The sequence below is a fragment of the Lithobates pipiens genome, unplaced genomic scaffold (assembly GCF_037356315.1).
Source record: "Lithobates pipiens isolate NorthernLeopardFrog02 unplaced genomic scaffold, aLitPip1_a1.2 Scaffold_23, whole genome shotgun sequence".
NCBI lineage: Eukaryota > Metazoa > Chordata > Amphibia > Anura > Ranidae > Lithobates > Lithobates pipiens.
This window is the reverse complement of record NW_027507785.1, coordinates 9,440,303-9,466,115: the sequence shown is the minus strand read 5'-3', so window position 1 is coordinate 9,466,115 and position 25,813 is coordinate 9,440,303. Positions and strand designations below refer to the sequence as shown.

At 44.9% G+C, this 25,813-nt stretch overlaps 1 protein-coding gene across 1 annotated transcript; it reads right to left on the bottom strand.

Annotated features, from left to right (window-relative positions):
* Positions 1 to 199: 199 nt before the first annotated feature.
* On the bottom strand, positions 200 to 12,608 carry LOC143926830 (olfactory receptor 1E16-like). The gene is made up of 2 exons (XM_077450869.1): positions 11,921 to 12,608; positions 200 to 684 (listed from the first exon to the last, which is right to left on the bottom strand). Exons 1-2 carry the CDS (start codon positions 12,606 to 12,608, stop codon positions 416 to 418), a joined length of 957 nt encoding a protein of 318 aa, XP_077306995.1. The 3' UTR covers positions 200 to 415.
* Positions 12,609 to 25,813: the final 13,205 nt, after the last annotated feature.

The following is a 25,813-nucleotide window of genomic DNA, read 5'->3' as shown; positions in this document are numbered from 1 at the left end:
TTCCTCTTGACTTCCCAAGATGGCCGCTTGAGTCACATTGGTTGGCAGCATACAACCAGAGAGCTTCCCCAGTGACCCAGGAAACCATAGAGGAACCATGTTCCTCTTGACTTCCTCTCCCCCCCCCCCCCCCGTAATGTTGCTGCAGTTGAGCGTCACCTTCAGTGGAGAAAGTAGACTGCACCTGCCTACAACCTAATCTTACTTGCAAAAGTTAACGGGTAACTCCATAATCATATTCATGGTATTGGATGGGATTGTCAACAAGCTTGTGTAGATGTGATGGTCAGATCAAAAATCTTTGGCCATGTGGTGTATAAAGAGATAGCATAGTCTATACATTAATAAATTCAATAAAAAAATATGGTTCCCTTGTCTTTACCAGTCATCTTGCCAATAATATTGTTAATCTTAATCAGTCTTTCTCTCTAAATTTGCTTCCCTGAAGGGCCCATCTCAAAGTTTGTTTGATCTCTTTGGTTCGAAGGAAATGGATGATTGGATTGGCCATGTGAGGTACAAATGAGTAGAGATAAAGTAGCAGAGCACCTACATCAGGTTTTATCGTGACAAATGGAATATTACTTACAATGTACATAAAGATTCGAGGAGCGAAGTAAAAAGCGATGACCAGCAAATGGGTCATACACGTGGAAAACGCTCTCCGGAGGCTCTCTGAGCGAGTCATTGAGATTAGTGATGGCCGAACGGTTCGCCCGGCGGTCGTTTCGCGGCGAATTTCCGACTTTCGCCGTCCGCGGGTTCGAACGCCTTTTTCCGTCGTTCGCCCCGGCGGACTTACGTGTTTAATGTATACAAGAACTTTAACCTTTCGTGACACGTTTATCATGTGTTACAGGACAACCAATTGAGACATGACAGCTCATGGACACTTGGACATTCCCCCTAACCTATAAATACACCCGATCCGGTGGCCATTTTACATTCTTTCTTCTGTCACTGTAGGGAAAGGATCCTGTGTGGAGTAGGGACAGAGAAAACGCTAGCTATTTGGTACACAAAAGTTCTTTTCAGGACTGGTATAGGTGTTAGGTCAGCAGCCTGAGTTTCTTTTGTCAGTTTAGATAAAGGGACAGAGCGCTGTATGCTGCTATTTTAGGGACAGCTCAGCCAGATTAGTCTTTCTTCATCATCATCATCATCATCATCATTAGCTGTTACTATCAGGTCCACAAAAGAGCTGTTCCAGCTAATCGTTCCAGCCTACTCTTTTTTGCCAATTTGTATAGGGACAGGCAGGAAGCAGTGTGTCAGGCAGTGAGGATAATTTTAAAGACTTGCTGTTACTATTAGTTCCACAAAGGTTCTTTTCAGGACTGGTATCAGTGGTACGGTAATAGGCTTGTACACGTATAATATTCTTTCTTCCAAATATAGAAAGAATATTATACTTGACTGCTGCCCTTCTGCTGCAGTCTGCTAATCATTCACAACTCACTTGTTCCACAAAGCTCTTTATCAGGACTGGTAACTTGGTCTGTCTAGGGTGCTACGGTACATAGGCTTGGGTGCGGTACAGTCTGCTGTTCTGTAAGGACCGCTATCGGTCCACAATACATAGGGTTGCCGTGCACTACTGCTGACCGCTGCCCTATACTGCAGCAGTCCTTCAGCGGTATAGGGACTGACGCACAGTCTGCTAAACACTAATACACAACCTGCTTGGTCCACAAAAGTTCTTATAAGGACTGGTAACTTGGTATAGGGTGCTACGGTACATAGGCCTGAGTGCAGTACAGTCTGCTGTTCTGTAAGGACCGCTATCGGTCCACAATACATAGGGTTGCCGTGCACTACTGCTGACCGCTGCCCTATACTGCAGCAGTCCTTCATTGGTATAGGGACTGACGTACAGTCTGCTAATCACTAACACACAACCTGCTTGGTCCACAAAAGTTCTTATAAGGACTGGTAACTTGGTATAGGGTGCTACGGTACATAGGCCTGAGTGCAGTACAGTCTGCTGTTCTGTAAGGACCGCTATCGGTCCACAATACATAGGGTTGCCGTGCACTACTGCTGACCGCTGCCCTATACTGCAGCAGTCCTTCATTGGTATAGGGACTGACGTACAGTCTGCTAATCACTAACACACAACCTGCTTGGTCCACAAAAGTTCTTATAAGGACTGGTAACTTGGTATAGGGTGCTACGGTACATAGGCCTGAGTGCGTTACAGTCTGCTGTTCTGTAAGGACCGCTATCGGTCCACAATACATAGGGTTGCCGTGCACTACTGCTGACCGCTGCCCTATACTGCAGCAGTCCTTCAGCGGTATAGGGACTGACGCACAGTCTGCTAAACACTAACACACAACCTGCTTGGTCCACAAAAGTTTTTATAAGGACTGGTAACTTGGTATAGGGTGCTACGGTACATAGGCCTGAGTGCAGTACAGTCTGCTGTTCTGTAAGGACCGCTATCGGTCCACAATACATAGGGTTGCCGTGCACTACTGCTGACCGCTGCCCTATACTGCAGCAGTCCTTCATTGGTATAGGGACTGACGTACAGTCTGCTAATCACTAACACACAACCTGCTTGGTCCACAAAAGTTCTTATAAGGACTGGTAACTTGGTATAGGGTGCTACGGTACATAGGCCTGAGTGCGTTACAGTCTGCTGTTCTGTAAGGACCGCTATCGGTCCACAATACATAGGGTTGCCGTGCACTACTGCTGACCGCTGCCCTATACTGCAGCAGTCCTTCATTGGTATAGGGACTGACGTACAGTCTGCTAATCACTAACACACAACCTGCTTGGTCCACAAAAGTTCTTATAAGGACTGGTAACTTGGTATAGGGTGCTACGGTACATAGGCCTGAGTGCGTTACAGTCTGCTGTTCTGTAAGGACCGCTATCGGTCCACAATACATAGGGTTGCCGTGCACTACTGCTGACCGCTGCCCTATACTGCAGCAGTCCTTCAGCGGTATAGGGACTGACGCACAGTCTGCTAAACACTAACACACAACCTGCTTGGTCCACAAAAGTTTTTATAAGGACTGGTAACTTGGTATAGGGTGCTACGGTACATAGGCCTGAGTGCAGTACAGTCTGCTGTTCTGTAAGGACCGCTATCGGTCCACAATACATAGGGTTGCCGTGCACTACTGCTGACCGCTGCCCTATACTGCAGCAGTCCTTCATTGGTATAGGGACTGACGTACAGTCTGCTAATCACTAACACACAACCTGCTTGGTCCACAAAAGTTCTTATAAGGACTGGTAACTTGGTATAGGGTGCTACGGTACATAGGCCTGAGTGCGTTACAGTCTGCTGTTCTGTAAGGACCGCTATCGGTCCACAATACATAGGGTTGCCGTGCACTACTGCTGACCGCTGCCCTATACTGCAGCAGTCCTTCAGCGGTATAGGGACTGACGTACAGTCTGCTAAACACTAATACACAACCTGCTTGGTCCACAAAAGTTCTTATAAGGACTGGTAACTTGGTATAGGGTGCTACGGTACATAGGCTTGAGTGCGGTACAGTCTGCTGTTCTGTAAGGACCGCTATCGGTCCACAATAGATAGGGTTGACGTGCACCACTGCTGACCGCTCACCTATACTGCAGCAGTCCTTCAGCGGTATAGGGACTGACGTACAGTCTGCTAATCACTAACACACAACCTGCTTGTTCCACAAAAGTTCTTATAAGGACTGGTAACTTGGTATAGGGTGCTACGGTACATAGGCCTGAGTGCGTTACAGTCTGCTGTTCTGTAAGGACCGCTATCGGTCCACAATACATAGGGTTGCCGTGCACTACTGCTGACCGCTGCCCTATACTGCAGCAGTCCTTCATTGGTATAGGGACTGACGTACAGTCTGCTAATCACTAACACACAACCTGCTTGGTCCACAAAAGTTCTTATAAGGACTGGTAACTTGGTATAGGGTGCTACGGTACATAGGCCTGAGTGCGTTACAGTCTGCTGTTCTGTAAGGACCGCTATCGGTCCACAATACATAGGGTTGCCGTGCACTACTGCTGACCGCTGCCCTATACTGCAGCAGTCCTTCAGCGGTATAGGGACTGACGCACAGTCTGCTAAACACTAACACACAACCTGCTTGGTCCACAAAAGTTTTTATAAGGACTGGTAACTTGGTATAGGGTGCTACGGTACATAGGCCTGAGTGCAGTACAGTCTGCTGTTCTGTAAGGACCGCTATCGGTCCACAATACATAGGGTTGCCGTGCACTACTGCTGACCGCTGCCCTATACTGCAGCAGTCCTTCATTGGTATAGGGACTGACGTACAGTCTGCTAATCACTAACACACAACCTGCTTGGTCCACAAAAGTTCTTATAAGGACTGGTAACTTGGTATAGGGTGCTACGGTACATAGGCCTGAGTGCGTTACAGTCTGCTGTTCTGTAAGGACCGCTATCGGTCCACAATACATAGGGTTGCCGTGCACTACTGCTGACCGCTGCCCTATACTGCAGCAGTCCTTCAGCGGTATAGGGACTGACGTACAGTCTGCTAAACACTAATACACAACCTGCTTGGTCCACAAAAGTTCTTATAAGGACTGGTAACTTGGTATAGGGTGCTACGGTACATAGGCTTGAGTGCGGTACAGTCTGCTGTTCTGTAAGGACCGCTATCGGTCCACAATAGATAGGGTTGACGTGCACCACTGCTGACCGCTCACCTATACTGCAGCAGTCCTTCAGCGGTATAGGGACTGACGTACAGTCTGCTAATCACTAACACACAACCTGCTTGTTCCACAAAAGTTCTTATAAGGACTGGTAACTTGGTATAGGGTGCTACGGTACATAGGCCTGAGTGCGTTACAGTCTGCTGTTCTGTAAGGACCGCTATCGGTCCACAATACATAGGGTTGCCGTGCACTACTGCTGACCGCTGCCCTATACTGCAGCAGTCCTTCATTGGTATAGGGACTGACGTACAGTCTGCTAATCACTAACACACAACCTGCTTGGTCCACAAAAGTTCTTATAAGGACTGGTAACTTGGTATAGGGTGCTACGGTACATAGGCCTGAGTGCGTTACAGTCTGCTGTTCTGTAAGGACCGCTATCGGTCCACAATACATAGGGTTGCCGTGCACTACTGCTGACCGCTGCCCTATACTGCAGCAGTCCTTCAGCGGTATAGGGACTGACGTACAGTCTGCTAAACACTAATACACAACCTGCTTGGTCCACAAAAGTTCTTATAAGGACTGGTAACTTGGTATAGGGTGCTACGGTACATAGGCTTGAGTGCGGTACAGTCTGCTGTTCTGTAAGGACCGCTATCGGTCCACAATAGATAGGGTTGACGTGCACCACTGCTGACCGCTCACCTATACTGCAGCAGTCCTTCAGCGGTATAGGGACTGACGTACAGTCTGCTAATCACTAACACACAACCTGCTTGTTCCACAAAAGTTCTTATAAGGACTGGTAACTTGGTATAGGGTGCTACGGTACATAGGCTTGAGTGCGGTACAGTCTGCTGTTCTGTAAGGACCGCTATCGGTCCACAATAGATAGGGTTGACGTGCACCACTGCTGACCGCTGCCCTATACTGCAGCAGTCCTTCAGCGGTATAGGGACTGACGTACAGTCTGCTAAACACTAATACACAACCTGCTTGGTCCACAAAAGTTCTTATAAGGACTGGTAACTTGGTATAGGGTGCTACGGTACATAGGCTTGAGTGCGGTACAGTCTGCTGTTCTGTAAGGACCGCTATCGGTCCACAATACATAGGGTTGCCGTGCACTACTGCTGACCGCTGCCCTATACTGCAGCAGTCCTTCATTGGTATAGGGACTGACGTACAGTCTGCTAATCACTAACACACAACCTGCTTGGTCCACAAAAGTTCTTATAAGGACTGGTAACTTGGTATAGGGTGCTACGGTACATAGGCCTGAGTGCGTTACAGTCTGCTGTTCTGTAAGGACCGCTATCGGTCCACAATACATAGGGTTGCCGTGCACTACTGCTGACCGCTGCCCTATACTGCAGCAGTCCTTCAGCGGTATAGGGACTGACGTACAGTCTGCTAATCACTAACACACAACCTGCTTGTTCCACAAAAGTTCTTATAAGGACTGGTAACTTGGTATAGGGTGCTACGGTACATAGGCTTGAGTGCGGTACAGTCTGCTGTTCTGTAAGGACCGCTATCGGTCCACAATAGATAGGGTTGACGTGCACCACTGCTGACCGCTGCCCTATACTGCAGCAGTCCTTCAGCGGTATAGGGACTGACGTACAGTCTGCTAAACACTAATACACAACCTGCTTGGTCCACAAAAGTTCTTATAAGGACTGGTAACTTGGTATAGGGTGCTACGGTACATAGGCTTGAGTGCGGTACAGTCTGCTGTTCTGTAAGGACCGCTATCGGTCCACAATACATAGGGTTGCCGTGCACTACTGCTGACCGCTGCCCTATACTGCAGCAGTCCTTCATTGGTATAGGGACTGACGTACAGTCTGCTAATCACTAACACACAACCTGCTTGGTCCACAAAAGTTCTTATAAGGACTGGTAACTTGGTATAGGGTGCTACGGTACATAGGCCTGAGTGCGTTACAGTCTGCTGTTCTGTAAGGACCGCTATCGGTCCACAATACATAGGGTTGCCGTGCACTACTGCTGACCGCTGCCCTATACTGCAGCAGTCCTTCAGCGGTATAGGGACTGACGTACAGTCTGCTAAACACTAATACACAACCTGCTTGGTCCACAAAAGTTCTTATAAGGACTGGTAACTTGGTATAGGGTGCTACGGTACATAGGCTTGAGTGCGGTACAGTCTGCTGTTCTGTAAGGACCGCTATCGGTCCACAATAGATAGGGTTGACGTGCACCACTGCTGACCGCTCACCTATACTGCAGCAGTCCTTCAGCGGTATAGGGACTGACGTACAGTCTGCTAATCACTAACACACAACCTGCTTGTTCCACAAAAGTTCTTATAAGGACTGGTAACTTGGTATAGGGTGCTACGGTACATAGGCTTGAGTGCGGTACAGTCTGCTGTTCTGTAAGGACCGCTATCGGTCCACAATAGATAGGGTTGACGTGCACCACTGCTGACCGCTGCCCTATACTGCAGCAGTCCTTCAGCGGTATAGGGACTGACGTACAGTCTGCTAAACACTAATACACAACCTGCTTGGTCCACAAAAGTTCTTATAAGGACTGGTAACTTGGTATAGGGTGCTACGGTACATAGGCTTGAGTGCGGTACAGTCTGCTGTTCTGTAAGGACCGCTATAGGTCCACAATAGATAGGGTTGACGTGCACCACTGCTGACCGCTCACCTATACTGCAGCAGTCCTTCAGCGGTATAGGGACTAAGAGTTTTGTCACAGGGTCATTTAAAAAATGACATGCAGAGGAAGAGGCAGGCCCTTCCGCAGGGGTGGTAGGGGTAGGGCAGGAGCAACAGGCTTGAGCCAAAGTGGGAAGTTGCAGAAGGTGCGTTCAATTACTTTAAAGGATGCACCAGACTTGGTTGAGTGGCTCGCTCAGCCTTACTCTTCTGCACCCTCCTCATCCTCTCGATCTGCACCCTCTTCTTCACTCTCTGCTATGTGCACCCCCAAAGACACTACCACCAACAACACGACCACCACCACCACCACCACATACCTTCCGCTTGAGTCACTGGAATTATTTTCCGATCCATATCAAGAGGACATTTCTGATGCGCAGCCACTCTTGGTATTGGATCAGGAAGAGGAGGTAGCAACAAGCGCTACTCAGCAGTCTGACGCCAGTACCCAGATCAGCCCAAGGAGGAGGTTGGTCCCCGGTGTTGCTGCCTACTCTACTTATAGCGGTGGGGAAGGTGACGTTGATGATGACGTGTCTAGTGATGTCACGTGGGTGCCCACAAGAGAGGAAGAGGAGGGGAGTTCAGAGGGAGATATGGACCAGCAGATAGGGAGGAGAAGCAGCAATGACTTACATTGCACAGCAGGGACAAAGCAGACTGCAAATGTATCAGGAGCGAGTCATCGACCATGTACGGTCACATCTGGCGCTCCCAGGACACCGGCACATGGCTCCGCAGTGTGGGCTTTTTTTAACGTGTCCGCTGCTGACAATAGCGTTGCCATCTGCAATCTTTGCAGTCAACGCGTTAGTCGCGGTAAGCCCAATACTCACCTAGGGACGACCGCCTTAAGAAGGCACATGAGCAGCCATCACCGAGCCCAGTGGGAGCAACGGAACACACAAAGCCACACTGCAGGCTCTCACCGTCCAGCCTCGTCTTCTACTTCTCCTTCTCCTCTCTCCTCACAATTGTCCTCCACTCCACCTTCCATCACGCCAAGCTCACATTTTTCTGCAAAAAGGCAGGCTTCCGTGGGCCTAATGTTTGAGCGTAAAAAAATGATGACGCCGGATAACCCTCTTGCCCAACGGTTGGCGGCTGGCTTGTCAGAACTCATAGCCCGCCAACTACTGCCATATAAACTGGTGGACTCGGAGGCCTTTCGCAAATTTGTGGCCATTGGAACACCACAATGGAAGGTCCCAGGAAGGAAGTATTTCTCAGAGAAGGGCATCCCAGAGCTATATGGCCATGTTCAGCGGCAAGTGAATGTATCTCTGGCACACAGTGTCGGTGCCAAGATACATCTGACCACAGACACGTGGTCTAGCAAACACGGGCAGGGAAGGTATATCAGTTTTACTGCCCACTGGGTGAACCTTCTGACGGCCGTCAAGCATGTAACCCGTGGCACCCGTGTAGATTTGGTTTTACCGCCACGGATTGCATGCAGGCCTGACTCTTCTTCTCCTCCTCCTACTCCATCCTCCTCCCTCTCCTCCTCAGCTGCCTCCTCCTTTTCCGCTGCTAGCGTCTCTTCCACTGCACCGCCCAAGCTCCCCAGAACCTATTCCACATGCCAGGTGAGACGTTGCCATGCCGTGCTGCGTCTGTTGTGCCTGGAAGCAAAGAGCCACACTGGCCCGGCACTCCTTTCAGCTTTGCGTTCACAGGCAGATGAGTGGCTAACACCGCTCAATTTGACAGTTGGTAAAGTGGTGTGTGACAACGGTGCCAATCTGCTTAGCGCATTGAAACAGGGCAAAATCACGCACGTGCCGTGCATGGCACACGTCTTAAACTTGGTCGTGCAGCGATTCCTTGTCAAATACCCTGGGGTCCAGGACATCTTGCGGCAGGCAAGGAAAATCTCGGCCCATTTCAGAAGATCTTACACGGCCATGGCTCGCCTTGCTGACATTCAGCGGCGACACCATCTGCCGGTCAGACGTCTTATTTGCGATTGCCCGACGCGATGGAACTCAACCTTCTATATGCTTGATAGGCTGCTCCAGCAGAAACGTGCAGTTAACGTCTACCTGTATGAACTCTGCGAAAGAAACGGTTCTGGGGAGCTGGGTTTTTTTTCACCGCGCCAGTGGCTGCTCATGCGCGACACATGCAGACTTCTGCGGCCATTTGAGGAGATCACCAAACTGGTCAGTCGCAGCCATGGCGCCATCAGTGACATGGTACCTTATGCCTTCTTTCTGGAGCGTGCATTGCGTCGTGTCATTGATCAGGCTGTGGAGGAGCAGGAGCGGGAAGATGAGGAAGTCGCAATGCTGGATGAATTCCCAGGGGGGGCTACTCTATCTGAGACAAGTCAACAACAGGAGTCTGATGAGGAGTCAGAGGAGGATGGTGCCGGGGCGGATGAGCAGGAGCAAGAAGAGCATGCTTTAAACCTTTCTGGGATCCCTGTTGTGCGAGGATGGGGAGAGGAGAATGAAGAGGACGACATTATCCTGGATGATGAGCAGGAGCCAGGCCACCACACCGCTTCCACTTTAGTGCAAATGGGGGCCTTCATGCTCCAGTGTTTTAATAGGGACCCCCGTATAAAAAGCATGAGGGTCAAGGACCAGTACTGGGTGGCAACGTACTTAGACCCCCGGTACAAACACAAAATGGCGGAAATGTTACCGCCGTCGCAGAGGGCTGTCAGAATGCAGCACTTCCAGGCCTTGCTTCGAGAAATGCTGCATTCTGCTTTTGCGTGCGCTGGCAGAGGAGCAATTCCCACTCCCAGAGAAGGATTTGCGGGTACCAATCCAACAGCGCCTGCAAGAAGAGGCCGGTTTGAAGATGTGTTGGTGACTTCGGATATGAGGTCATTCTTTCAGCCGACCCATCGACAGGTGTCATCCGGATCCAGCATCAGGGAACGCCTAGACCGTCAGGTGTCCGACTACATTGGGTTAACGGCCGATGTGGACGCTCTGAGGAGTGATGAACCCCTAGACTACTGGGTGGGCAGGCTTGACCTCTGGCCAGAGCTTGCCCAATTTGCAATCGAACTGTTGGCTTGCCCCTCATCCAGTGTCCTGTCCGAAAGGACGTTCAGCGCAGCAGGGGGGATTGTGACCGATAAGCGTACTCGCCTAGCTCACCACAGTGTTAACTACCTCACATTTCTAAAAATGAATGAGGCATGGATCTCGGAGGAATTCAACACATGTGATCAGTAGACCATGTATATGTCTATAAACAATTTTTGGAATCAAGCACACAGACCTTCTTAATTCATTTGGCTCACTTCCCTGACCCAAAAAAGCACACCGTACTATATGCCCCTACCCTCCTCTTTGAAGAGGTTGAGCGGTGTCATATTTCTACTGGGGCTGCTTATTATGAGGGGTTCCCACCATCCCTGTGCTGTGCTGACTTCCTCCTGGGTGTTCTTATTATGAGGGGCTCCCACCATCCCTGTGCTGTGCTGACTTCCTCCTGGGGGTTCTTATTATGAGGGGATCACACCATCCCTGTGCTGTGCTGACTTCCTCCTGGGGCTGCTTACGGTGCTGCTGTCAGCGCTGTATGTCACGGAGCTGCTGTCAGCGCTGTATGTCACGGAGCTGCTGTCAGCGCTGTATGTCACGGAGCTGCTGTCAGCGCTGTATGTCACGGAGCTGCTGTCAGCGCTGTATGTCACGGAGCTGCTGTCAGCGCTGTATGTCACGGAGCTGCTGTCAGCGCTGTATGTCACGGAGCTGCTGTCAGCGCTGTATGTCACGGAGCTGCTGTCAGCGCTGTATGTCACGGAGCTGCTGTCAGCGCTGTATGTCACGGAGCTGCTGTCAGCGCTGTATGTCACGGAGCTGCTGTCAGCACTGTATGTCACGGTGCTGCTGTCAGCGCTGTATGTCACGGAGCTGCTGTCAGCGCTGTATGTCACGGAGCTGCTGTCAGTGCTGTATGTCACGGAGCTGCTGTCAGCGCTGTATGTCACGGAGCTGCTGTCAGCGCTGTATGTCACGGAGCTGCTGTCAGCGCTGTATGTCACGGTGCTGCTGTCAGCGCTGTATGTCACGGAGCTGCTGTCAGCGCTGTATGTCACGGAGCTGCTGTCAGCGCTGTATGTCACGGAGCTGCTGTCAGCGCTGTATGTCACGGAGCTGCTGTCAGCGCTGTATGTCACGGAGCTGCTGTCAGCGCTGTATGTCACGGTGCTGATGTCAGTGCTCTGTATTACGGTGCTGCTGTCAGTGCTCTGTATCTCCTGCACCCTCTTGTTTGCCTACCCTGGTCCCTGACCTTCCCTCTCCTCCATTGCCTTCATTAGCTCCATAGTCCTGAATTGTCAGAACAATTTCCCAAATAAAAAAAAAATGCTTGTAGTTATCGATCCCAAATTCACCTCATACATGTATTATGCTATTGTCCAGGTGGTGGGACTACGTGCTACCCCCTAATAATTACCCCGTGGCCGCAAATTCGACCTAAAGGTTTGCGAAATTCGCCTCCCATTGAAGTCAATGGAGCCCGCGGCGAACGGTCGTTTTCGCGAACGTTTGTGTCCGTTCGCGTTTCGCGTTCGCGAAACGTCCCGTCGGAAGTTCGTCCATCACTAATTGAGATTGCCACTATTATTTTGACGTATGACACTAATATCAGCCCCAGTGGCACCAAAAGAACAACCATGGCAAGGACCAAGACCACCTTTCTTGGGCCGGAAATATTGGTACATGCTAATGCCGCGAACGCCGAATAGCCACAGAACAAACTGTTGACCTTGTTGGGGCCACACAGGGGGATCTGTGATGCTAGAACGGTAACAGCTGTATTTATAGAAGGAGACAAAATCGTCCAGCAGATGCCACAGGAAACGGTGACTACTTTATCGGTGATAATGGAGGTGTATCGCAGTGGGTGGCAGATGGCCACGTATCGATCGGCAGCCATCAGCATCAACAGGAATGAGTCCATACTTCCAAAATAATGAACCAAGAAGATCTGGAAGAAGCACATCCTCAAAGGAATGGTGGAAGCTCCGAACCAATATCTGGCAATGAGTTTTGGCAACGTCACGGTGTCAAATAGAAGATTGGAGGTGGCAAGGTTGGCTATGAACAGGTACATGGGCTGGTGTAGATTTTCATTAAAGGTGACCAAAAATACGACAGTGCCGTTAGTAGTCAGCGATATCATGTAGGCAAAGAACATAATGGTAGATACCAAGCCATGGAAGGCATCAGCAAGCCCAGGGAATCCAACTAATACAATTTCGGACACTGCGGTGTGATTAGACATCATTACCGATCTAGGAGAAAAAATATCTACAGATCAAAATACATAGTTTGAATGTATTTAACATACCGATATTATAATAATGAAGTTATAAATGAATGAATGAAGTTATGAAGTGTTACTAAACCCAGGAGCCTGCCTTCACTATCTCTGGTCTCCCACAGTACACAGAACATGGAAATGCAATTATTTTAGTAATTATAAACTTATAAATACCTTTTCTCATCAGCAGTATATACAGCGCCTTGTAAAAGTATTCATACCCCTTGAAATTTTCCACTTTTTGTCATATTACAACCAAAAACGTAAATGTATTTTATTGGGATTTTATGTGATAGACCAACACAAAGTGGCACATAATTGTAAAGTGGAAGGAAAATGATAAATGGTTTACAATTTTTTTTACAAAAAAATATGTGAAAAGTGTGTGTGTGGGGGGGGGGGGGGGTATTTGTATAGCGCCCCCTGGAGTCAGTACTTTGTAGAATCACTTTTCACTGCAATTACAGCTGCAAGTCTTTTTGGGGGATGTCTCTACCAGCTTTGCACATCTAGAGAGGACATTTCTGAACATTCTTCTTCTTTTCAGAATATCTCAAGCTCTGTCAGATTGGATGGAGAGCGTCTGTGATCAGCAATTTTCAAGTCTTGTCACAGAGTCTCAATTGGATTTAGGTCTGGACTGTGACTGGGCCATTCTAAGCCCTTGTACACACGGTCGGAGATTCCGACAACCAAATCCGTCTGATTTTGTCCGTCGGATTTTGTCCGAAACTGTTGCATACACACGGTCGGACGAAGTTGTCGGAAAATCTGATCGTTCAGAACGTGATGACTTTATTTCGTTACGATGGGACTACGTTCAGGCTAGTAGCCAATAGCTTTGGTGTAGGAATTTGATCTGAGCATGCGTGGCACTTTGTCCGATCGGAATTCTCTACACATGATCGGAGTATGTCCAATCGGAGCATTTTGTCGGAAAATATTTCCGGCAAGTTGGGAGGAAACAGTCCGATGCATACCACACACAGTCGGAATATCCGACAAAACGTTCCGATCGGACACATTCCGTCAGAATCTCCGACCGTATGTACAAGGGCTAACACATGAATGTGCTTTGATCTAAACCATTACATTGTAGCTCTGGCTGTATGTTTAGGATCATTGTCTTACTGGAAGGTGAAACTCTGCCCCAGTATCAAGTCTTTTGCAGACTCTATCAGGTTTTCTTCTAATGCTGTGTACACACGACCAGACTTTCCGGCAGACTAGGACCGACGTTCTTCCTGGCGGACTTTTGACGGACTTTCCGACAGACTTTCTGAATGAACAGACTTGGCCACACACAATCACACCAAAGTCAGATGTATTCGCAGAAGGAAGTTTATAGCCAGTAGCCAATAACTGCCCTAGCGTCGGTTTTCGTCCGTTGGACTAGCATACAGACGAATGGATTTTTCCACTGGACTCAAGTCCTTTGGAAAGATTTGAAACATGTTCTAAATCTAAAGTCTGTCTGATTTTTCGACAGAAAAGGTCAGATGAAGCACACACACGATCAAATTGTCTGACGGATTTGTTCTGTCGAAAAGTCCAGCCGTGTGTACACGGCATAAGATTGCCCTGTCTTTGGCTCCATCCATCTTCCCATCAACTCTAACCAGCTTCCCTGTCCCTTCTGAAGAAAAGCATCCCCACAACATGATACTGCCACCACCATGTTTCACGGTGGGGATGGTGTGTTCAGGGTGATGTGCAGTGTTCGTTTTCCGCCACACATAGCGTTTTGCTTTTAGGCCACAAAGTTCAATTTTGGTCTCATCTGACCAGATCACCTTCTTCCACATGTTTGCTGTGTCCTCCACATGGCTTCTCACAAAACTACAAACAGGACTTCTTATGACTTTCTTTCTCCAATGTCTTTCTTCTTGTCACTCTTCCATAAAGGGCAGATTTGTGGAGCGACAACTAATAGTTGTCCTGTGGACAGATTCTCCCCCCTGAGCTGTGGATCTCTGCAGCTCCTCCAGAGTTACCATGGGCCTCTTGGCTGCTTCTCTGATGAATGCTCTCCTTGCCCGGCCCGGTCAGTTTAGGTGGACGGCCATGTCTTGGTAGGTTTGCAGCTGTGGCATACTCTTTCCATTTTCAGATGATGGATTGAACAGTGCTCCCTGAGCAGGGCAGGACTTAGGGTGGTGGGGGCCCCTGGGCTTGAGTCACTTTCGGGCCCTACCTTCTATACATTACCGTATCTATCGGCATATAACACGTACCGCAAGTTTAGGAGGGAATTTTAAGGAAAAAAACTTTTAGGAGGGAAGTTTAAGGAAAAAACTTACATTTAAATGCCCATCAATGCAGCCTTATCAGTGTCCATCTGCAGCCTTGTCCAGTGTCATTGCAGCCTTGTCATTGCAGTCTTGAAGTTTTAAAATGGTGCCACTGGGATACAGAGTCCTGTGTATCTCAGCGGCTCTCGGTGGCTCTCGGGTCCTCTCGTGACCCCTCGGCGGCTCTCATGGCTCTTGGGTACTCTCAGCAGCTCTCGGGTCCTCTCGGTGGCTCTCGGGCCCACTCGCAGTCCCGAGCAGAACCAAGAGTAGCCGAGTGTACTCGGCTCGGCTCACAGTCACACCCAGTCCCTGTGTTATGTCCATCATAGGACAGGACTGGGCGTGACTGTGAGTGGAGCCGAGTACACCCGGCTATGTATCTCGGCGGGGCCTGCAGGGCCCTCTATTGGGCGGGGCCCATGGGCTTGAGCCCAGTCAAGCCCAATGGTAAGTCCGGCCCTGACTAGGGTAGTCTAGTATTGGTTTCTACTGTTTTATCCACATGTTCTTTATATAACGATTAAACATCATTTTTTGATTAGAGAGATTTGCACTGTGTATTGCTTTTCAGTAAGCCCCATCCTTTTCTGTCCCCCTCTGCTTGGGATACTTTTTATAATAGTTTTTTCGGGGGTTGAAGCGCAATCATCACATTTTCAGGTATATACTGATTACATGGCAATCAAGCCTCTCACTTCCTATATTTATTAAGCTTTCACAAAAGGGTGGGCAGAAGGGCAGGCCTCCTAAATATACCCATGGTCAGCCTGTGGTGGGAGGAATTGTTGGGCGGAAGAACTGATTGATGGAGTGTTATGCCCCATACACACGGTCGGATTTTCCGACGGAAAATGATGGATGGGAGCTTGTTGTCGAAAATTCCGGCCATGTATAGGCTCCATCGGACATTTTCCATTGGAATTTCCGACACACAAAATCGAGAAATAAAGGGGGTTGGTGTCCAGTGGGTCTAAAAAGTAGGGGTTTCCCACATCCCTATGACACACAAAATCGGAAATTCCGATCGTGTGTGTACACAATTCCGACGCGCAAACTTCCACGCCTGCTCGGAATCAAGCAGAAGAGCCCCACTGGTTATTGAACAATTTTCTCGGCTTGTTGTACGTCACCGCGTTCTTGAAGTTTGGTATTTCCGACAAGATTTGTGTGACCGTGTGTATGGAAGACAAGTTTGAGACATCCGTTGGGAAAAAAACATGGATTTTGTTGTCAGAAAATCCTATCGTGTGTACAGGGCATTAGGCTGTCGTGGTCTGAGGAAACCCCCTTTCTGGGGGGGGGGGGGGGGTAGGACGGGTGAATTCAGGCCTGGAGCTGGGAAGCTGGAAGCCTCCCTCTACACCAGGGATAGTTGCAAAACTGTTGCAAAACCTCCAGCAGTTGCAAAACTACAATTCCCATCATGCCTCTGCCTCTGGGTGTCATGCTTGTGGCTGTCAGAGTCTTGCTATGCCTCATGGGACTTGTAGTTCTGGAACAGCTGGAGATCCACTAATTGCATATGCCTGCTCTACACGGACATTGCGAGGTGTCCTGGAACAGGAGAAGGTAGAGGACAGTTGGGAGCACTGCCAGGAAAGTCATTCAGTAGGGATCCATGCCGGGGTCGGTGAGTGAGAAGCACGGTGTGAAGCTCTGGGAGAGACATGCCAAGATTTGGATGTGGAGCCAGAGAGGGAAAGACTGTGGTGTTTTGGAGTGGAATCGTTGCAGCTACGAGGGCTGGCGGGATTTGCATTGGATGTGCTGGGATCAGTAGTGTACCAAGTTTCAGTTAGCACATCTATTCTTCTCAACTAAAATGGTTGCTACCAAAAAAGGGACTGCAGACCCCTGCCTGAAAAGGGCTATTAGGAAAACTTTAGAACTTATTCAGAGTGAAGCCTAGCCATGTGCTAACGGTGACAGGAACCTAGATTTGGATAGTGAAGTGAAGAAAGTGACCTTAAGTAGTGTGCTGGAGGAGATGTGCAGAGGAAGAGACTGTCAGATCTAGACTCAACCAACATTGATTTCATTGAGAAGTATTCATTATTTGGGCATCCCATGTCCCTTTCCCCCATCCAAGTTTAATCCCTTAATAAAAACAAAAAAAAAACAAGCAAGAGACTGTTCATTGTCTGGGAAAGTGTGCCAAAATGGATGTCTGACCAGCAGGGTGAAATGCGTGGATGCTAGAACACGCATCGACCCCATATGGGGGGCACCGCTACGCATGGTCTGTGTTTGATCAGCTGCCTTGGAGGGCAGGGGAGACATCAGGGCTCTAATTGATCCCTGATGTTTCCATAAACAATCTGTTACTGCCCAAAGCTATCAAAATGGGGGGTTTGTTAAATGAAAAAAAAATAAAACGAAAAACAAATTTAGGTTAACATTTTTTTAAAAGCGCTCATACCCCCACCCAGCATAAACGCAAATGCAAACGCCCATGTAGGTCCACACACATATGTAAATGGTGATTGCACCACACATGGGAAAATGCCACATATGGACAATTTTATGTACTGCAGTTTTACAGACCTGCTCCGTTATAAATCTTGACATGTTGGGTATCTAGCTACTCGACACAACATCATCATTAACCACTTGCCAATGTTGTCCAGGCCGTTTCTGACACTTCGCTCCTACATGTAAAAATCAACCATTTTTTTTTTTGCTAGAAAATTACTTAGAACCCCAAAACATTATATATATATATATTAGCAGAGACCATATAGAATAAATTGGTGGGTGTTGCAATTTTTTATGTCACACGGCATTTGCAATTTTTTTGGGGGGGAAAAAAACACTTTTGTGAATTAAAAAAAAAACAACGTTAGCCCCATTTTTTTGTATAATGTGAAATATGATGTCACGCGAGTAAATAGATGCATAATATGTCACGCTTTAAAATTGCGTCTACCCGTGGAATGGCGGCAAACTACTGTGATTGAAATTCTCCATAGCCAATGTTTTAAATGCTTTTACAGGTTACCAGTTTAGAGCTACACAATGGGATCTGGGGCTAGAATTATTGCTCTCGCTCTGACGTTCGCGACAATACCTCACATGTGTGGTGCGATCACTGTTTTCATATGCGCGCAGGAGTAACGTATGTGTTCGCAAGTTAAAAAAAAGTGTGGAAAAAGTAATTAATATAAAAGAAATAAAAATAATTCATAAAACAAAAACAAAAAATGAAGCACCCCTATCACCCCCGTACACACTCCATTTCAAACGCACAGTTTAGGATGAGCGCATTTGTGTAAACAAAAATTGCACAACACATATCAGGTATCAAACTCGTCACAAATGTCTCTCTTTTCTTTGACCGTCCCTGTGTTCCTCTAGTGCTGGGATTGAAAATAATTGCATCATCTTCCTGAGCCCAGCAGAGAGCAGTGTGAGGACTGTATAGTCTCCTGAACAGACATCCTGATTTGTCAGAATCATGCCTGGACTACACATCCCAGCATACCATCTGCCCCAAAGAAATTACTCTGGTAGAGGCTTTAAAAAGGGTCGGAAGACTAGGCCCAAACCACGCAGTGACACGGCGATCCCAGGTCTGACCCAGGTGGGTCCAACAACACTTGTTACACAAGGGGCATCATGGCAGCGTCACTGTAGCCCGCTAGATCAGACAGCTCATGATCCCAGCAGCCAGTCCAGCATCTCCGCTCGTTCTGCATGATGATGCATCGACTTGGAACGCTCTTCAGGAGGTTCCTGTGCTGTTCTTCAGTTTGGTGAGAGGGCATCCGCCCGCCAATACAATCTTTGATTTATCTTATCTCACAAATCACTGTATATAGACACCTCACATCTAAAATTACCTTATCCTATCTCATAGAACACTGTATATAGACACCTCACACCTGGAATTGCTTCATCCTATCTCATAGAACACTGTATATAGACACCTCACACCTGGAATTGCTTCATCCTAGCCGGCAGCGGAGAACAGTTATCTGGTACTGCAGACTCACCCTCTCCTTTCTTTGACCGTCTCTGCGTTCCTCTAGTGCTGGGCTTAAAAATAATTGCATCATCTTCCTGAGCCCAGCAGAGAGCAGTGTGGGGACTGTAGTCTCCTGAACAAACATCCTGATTCTGCGGAACCATCCCTGGACTACACATCCCAGCATACCATCTGCCCCAAAGAAAGAACTCTGGGAGAGGCTTTAAAAAGAGTCAGCAGACTAGGCCCAAACCACACAGTGACACAACGATCCCAGGTCCGACCCAGGTGGGTCCAACAACACTTGCTACACAAGGGGAATCATTGCAGCGTTGCTGTAGACCTCTAGATCAGACGGCCCATGGTCCCAGCAGCCAGTCCAGCATCTCCGCTCATTCTGCATAATGATGCATTGACTTGAAACGCTCTTCAGGAGGTTCCTGTGCTGTTCTTCAGTTTGGTGAGAGGGCATCCAGCCGCCAATGCAATCTTTGCTTTATCTTATCTCACAAAACACTGTAAATAGACACCTCACACCTGGAATTGCCTTATCCTATCTCATAGAACACTGTATATAGACACCTCACACCTGCAATTGCCTTATCCTATCTAATAGAACACTGTATATAGACACCTCACACCTGGAATTGCCTCATCCTATCTCGTAGAACACTGTATATAGACACTTCACACCTGGAATTGCTTTATCTTATCTCATGGAACACTGTATATAGACACCTCACACCTGGACTTGCCTTATCTTATCTCATAGAACACTGTATATAGACACCTCATACCTGGAATTGCCTCATCCTATCTCATAGAACACTGTATATAGGCACCTCACACCTGGAATTGCCTTATCCTATCTCATAGAACATTGTATATAGACTCCTCACAGCTGGAATTGCCTTTATCCTATCTCACAGAACACTGCATATAGACACCTCACACCTGGAATTACTCTAAGGATTACAACTAGCCAGGCACAACTGTCTTGCTTTGGCAGCATACCACCGTGCCACATTCAGGATTCTTGTTCTATGAGCTCCACCTTGCCGGTGAAGATAATTGCGAGGCCTTGCATCCTGGACATTGTTATACTATTGCCAGCTAAAGGGACCCACCCCTAAGATCTAGAATACAGAGTCTCTCATTAGGATTAAAGTTATAATAGGCCACCCTAGGGTTCCCCTTTTTGCAGTGATAGTATATACAACAACTAGATACTCATTCATTTATTGTCTGTTCCTATGTGCATTGCCTGTGATATACTTGCGATTCCAAGTTGTTTACTTAACTATCTTAGGGGACCTTTTCAACTGAATCTTGGCTGTTTACCCAGGACTTAGTTGATCAATAAAAAGAAAAAGAACTGCGCTAACCACAAATACCCAATACGATTAGGGTATATAGAAGTGCCAGACCCACACTGTGGGTCTTAATACCTAATGTCTCTAAGACCACCTCCAAAGTGTAGTGTGAACCATATACGGATAAATGCAATTAAATACAAAAACAAGCCATAAATACGTATCGATAATGTGAATTCCCCAAACACAGTATATGTGTATCAAACTCTGTGTATAAACCCCTAAAACATAAAAGTAAGGATATGAAAAAATATTTGCTATTAAGCATAAATGGGCTATCAAAAAATAAATTTGTGTTTAAAGACCCCCTATATAATGTCCATATAGTCCTATGTCAAAAATAATAATAATAAATGTCCATATAGTAAACGAACACCAATAAAGCAAGACTTCAAATGAGGTGCGGCAGTGAAAAAAAGTTCCAAACGGCTGAATTACAGATACACAAATTGAAAATCTTCTCCAAAGATGTGGTATGCTTATCCCATCACCGAATGAATGAATTAGCTCCTTACCAGATCCAAGCGACCCCCCGTTACAGAGGGTCACCACAAGCAGCAGCAGTCAAAGGATATCCGGATAGCGCTTCCTCCTCAGGTGATCACGAATCTTCCACGCGATAGGGTTATGGCTGTTACTCACTCCCAACTCGACGTGGTATCACATAAGGAAAAACATAGGCTCCAGATAGTGTAAAACCAAATGACTTTAATTTTTTAAAAGCGAACGTAAACACTTACGTAAAACACTTTAAAAACAGGTTCAAAACAAAGACGTGCACCGGCCGGATACACGCCAACGCAAAGACCAACCCGTCCTTCCTGGTCCACAGAAACGAACACGACTGGGGTGACGTCGACACGTTCGCACCGCCCTACGCGTTTCGTAATAATTTACGTCGTCCAGGGGCCCCTGGACGACGTTAATTATTACGAAACGCGTAGGGCGGTGCGAACGTGTCGACGTCACCCCAGTCGTGTTCGTTTCTGTGGACCAGGAAGGACGGGTTGGTCTTTGCGTTGGCGTGTATCCGGCCGGTGCACGTCTTTGTTTTGAACCTGTTTTTAAAGTCTTTTACGTAAGTGTTTACGTTCGCTTTTAAAAAATTAAAGTCATTTGGTTTTACACTATCTGGAGCCTATGTTTTTCCTTATGTGATACCACGTCGAGTTGGGAGTGAGTAACAGCCATAACCCTATCGCGTGGAAGATTCGTGATCACCTGAGGAGGAAGCGCTATCCGGATATCCTTTGACTGCTGCTGCTTGTGGTGACCCTCTGTAACGGGGGGTCGCTTGGATCTGGTAAGGAGCTAATTCATTCATTCGGTGATGGGATAAGCATACCACATCTTTGGAGAAGATTTTCAATTTGTGTATCTGTAATTCAGCCGTTTGGAACTTTTTTTCACTGCCGCACCTCATTTGAAGTCTTGCTTTATTGGTGTTCGTTTACTATATGGACATTTATTATTATTATTTTTGACATAGGACTATATGGACATTATATAGGGGGTCTTTAAACACAAATTTATTTTTTGATAGCCCATTTATGCTTAATAGCAAATATTTTTTCATATCCTTACTTTTATGTTTTAGGGGTTTATACACAGAGTTTGATACACATATACTGTGTTTGGGGAATTCACATTATCGATACGTATTTATGGCTTGTTTTTGTATTTAATTGCATTTATCCGTATATGGTTCACACTACACTTTGGAGGTGGTCTTAGAGACATTAGGTATTAAGACCCACAGTGTGGGTCTGGCACTTCTATATACCCTAATCGTATTGGGTATTTGTGGTTAGCGCAGTTCTTTTTCTTTTTATTTCTGTTTGGTGTATTTTTGGTGTACATTTGAATTGCAGCTTCCGTTCAATACTATTTGTTTTCCCGTAGCGCAGTTTTATCCTTTTTTCCTTAGTTGATCAATACCCTATTACTTGAATCTCCATTTGAACAGTAAATTCAGAGAGAGCTAATCAATCTGCATTGTGTCTGTGTGTTATTTAAAGGTACATACAATATATCTGAACCTAGAGTGTCAAGAGGGCTGGAAAGTTCCAGGGTCATAGTGGTGCAGATGAACATGCAATTCTAAGCAACCCTCAAGTGGGCAGCGCTACATTTGGGGGCTCGTCCAGGATATTCTCTGCTGCAGGCCCTAGCAATTTGAGACAAGAGCCACTACGAGAGAGAGAGATGGACTCAGCTGCTACAATGGTCTGGGGGAGAGCACAAGGAGCTCAAATGGAGTGAAGCACTGTTCTGGAGATCTCAGGAAGTGAGTGCACAAGGTCAAAGTGGCACAGATGAACATGCAATTCTAAGCAACCCCCAAGGGGGTAGTGCTACATTTGGGGGCTCGTCCGGGATGTTCTCTGCTGCAGGCCCTAGCCAGTCGAGACAAGAACCACTACAAGAGAGAGAGATGGACTCAGCTGCTGCAGTGGTCTGGGGAAGAGCACGAGGAGCTCAAATGGAGGGAAGCACTGTTCTGGAGATCTCAGGAAGTGAGTGCACAGGGTCAAAGTGGCACAGATGAACATGCAATTCTAAGCAACCCCCAAGGGAGCCTTAGCTACATAAGGCTTGACATGTTTGGTATCTTTTTACTCAAAGCAAACCCCATCTTTTATATTTTGCCAAAATATTTAGTATAATATTGTGTTTGTTTATACTATTATTTATTTATTTATTTTTATTATTTATCTAATATTTTGGCGTATTCATTTCTGTTTTTTTTTTCTTATTTTTCAATTTATTTTAGTGTATTAAAAAAAAATGTGTTTGTTAAACAGCTGTGCAAATTCTGTGCGACATATAAACTTCCAACTACCAGAATTTTATTCTCCAGGGTTTCTGCATTCAGAAAATAGATACTTTTTAAGGAGTTAAAAGTAATTTCCAGCAGATTTTATCACATTTACGAAAATTTTAAAGAATTTCCCCAGTAGATGAGTGATTAATCTGCTCTCTCCTCCAGTCAGTAGGCTCCCAGTGTTAGAGTGACAGAACTGTTCTGATTGTCTCACAGTGCTGACTATCCCTTACTTTAGTCTTGCTGTACAGGAGATAACAGGAAAACTAATATACTGTAAATATAGAAAAAGATACCTACAGTAGCGTGATTTAAAAATGTTTGTTTGTTTAATGAATGCGTAACTGGATATCATTAGCCCAGAGTAAAATAAATACTGCACAAAAATTATCTTTGCTTAAAATAATGAAACAAAGATTATTGTATATTTGTATCTATGTCTATCAAAAAATGGAATAAATATATAATAATAAATATATATAAACATAAAATAATAATAATATTTCAATTAAAAAAAATAACTTACATAATTATACTTTCAGAAAAAAATATACTTTAAGAGGTTCAAAGTAATTTCCAGAAAATAATTCAAATTTTATCATGTGTGCGAAATTGCCCCAGTAGACAAGTGATTAATCTGCTCTCTCCTCCTGTCAGTAGACTCCCAGTGTTAAATGGACAGAACTTTTCTGATTGTCTTACAGTACTGACTATCCCTTACTTTAGTTTTGCTGTACAGGAGATTACATGAAAAAGAATATAAAGATAGAAATAGTAATAGTAATACAGTAGTGAGATTTAAAAAAAAATATATTTTTTTATAATAAATGCATAAATGGATGTTATTATAATCAGCCAGGAGTAAAATAAATACTGCACATAAATGATCTTTGCTTAAAATAATTAAACAAACATTATCATATATTTGTATCTATATCTATCAAAAATGTAATAAATATATCAAAACATAAAAATAAAATAATAATATTTCAATAAAAAAAAAAATTCCATAGTTATGCCTGCAGAAAAAATATACGTTTTTAAGAGGTTTAAAGTATTTCCCATGAAAAAAAATGCAGATTTTATCATGTGTGCGGAAAAAAAAAAATTACCCCAGTAGACGAGTGATTAATCTGCTCCTGTCAGCAGGCTCCCAGTGTTAGACAGACAGAATGGTTCTGATTGTCTCACAGTACTGACTATCCCTTACTTTAGTCTTGCTGTACAGGAGATTACAGGAAAAAGAATATAAAGATAGAAATAGACACTTACAGTACAGCAAGATTTAAAAAAACAAAAAAAACAAATATATATATATATATATATATATATATATATATATATATATATATATATATATATATATATATACATATATATATATATATATATATATATATATATACATATATATATATATATATATATATATATATATATATTTTTTTTTATAATAAATACATGAATGGAAATAATTATAGTCAGCCAGGAGTAAAATAAATACTGCACAAAAATTATCTTTACTTTAATTAAAGGAAACAAAATTTATCATATATTTGTATCTATAGCTATCAAAAAAATGTAATAAATATATATTTAAATAAAATTAAAAAAATATTAATAATATTTAAATGTAAAAAAAAAAAAAAAAATAACTTACATAGTTATGCTTTCAGAAAAAAATATATATTTTTAAGGGGTTCAAAGTAATTTCCAGCAAAAAAAAAAAAAAATGCAGATTTTATCATGTGTGAAACATTTAAAAAACATTGCCCCAGTAGACGAGTGATTAATCTGCTCACTCCTCCTGTCAGCAGCCTCCCTGTGTTAGACAGACAGAATGGTTCTGATTGTCTAACAGTATTGACTATACCTTACTTTTAGTCTTGCTGTACAAGAAATTACAGGAAAACGAATATACTGTAAATATAGAAAAAGATACCTACAGTAGTGACATTTAAAAAATATTTTATTTTTTTAGAATACATAACAGGATATTATTATAATCAGCCAGGAGTAAAATAATACTGCACATAAATGATCTTTGATTAAAATAATGAAATAAAGATTATCATATATTTGTATCTATATCTATCAAAAAGTATAAAAAAATATAGAAAAACATAAAAATAAAATAATAATAATAATTAAATTAAAAAAAAAAAAATTCCATAGTTATGCTTTCAGAAAAAATATTTTTTAAGGGGTTTAAAGTAATTTCCAGCAAAAAAAATGCAAATTGTATCACGTGTTTGAAAATTGAAAAAAATGTATATAAATAAATAAAAAAAATAATAATAATAATAATAATAATAATAATTATTATTGTTATACTTATTAAATAAAAAATAATAACTTACGTAGTAATATCTCAGCAGGTTTCTCTGGATATATGGATCCTTATGCACAATGCGCTGTATTTATATATAGCATGGAACATCCCTTGTGGCCTGAAACTGCCAACCTGATTATGTAAGCTGCTCATGAAAAATCCTGAATATTTTTTTAATTGCTAATTAACTGACAGGGAGCTTCACCTTCCTAGAACTCAAACTCTCAGGACTCAATTACACCATGCTTAGGGTGTCATGGACCCCACCTTAGAGAGGTTCTCCTTCCACGTATGGTCAGCTCTTAATGCCCAAAATATATAAAACATATTTATGAAGGTTCTCAAGGTTTCTGGTCCTTGTCTACAGTGCTTGGTAAAGGGA

What these genes read in the sequence shown, in the direction of transcription:
- LOC143926830 (XM_077450869.1), bottom strand. Translation starts at nt 12,608, where the DNA reads ATGATGTCTAATCACACCGCAGTGTCCGAAATTGTATTAGTTGGATTC. An exon ending in AGTGGCAATCTCAATTAGTG is followed by an intron (nt 685 to 11,920) that starts ATGGACGAACTT and finishes TAATCTCAATGA; the next exon opens with CTCGCTCAGAGAGCCTCCGG.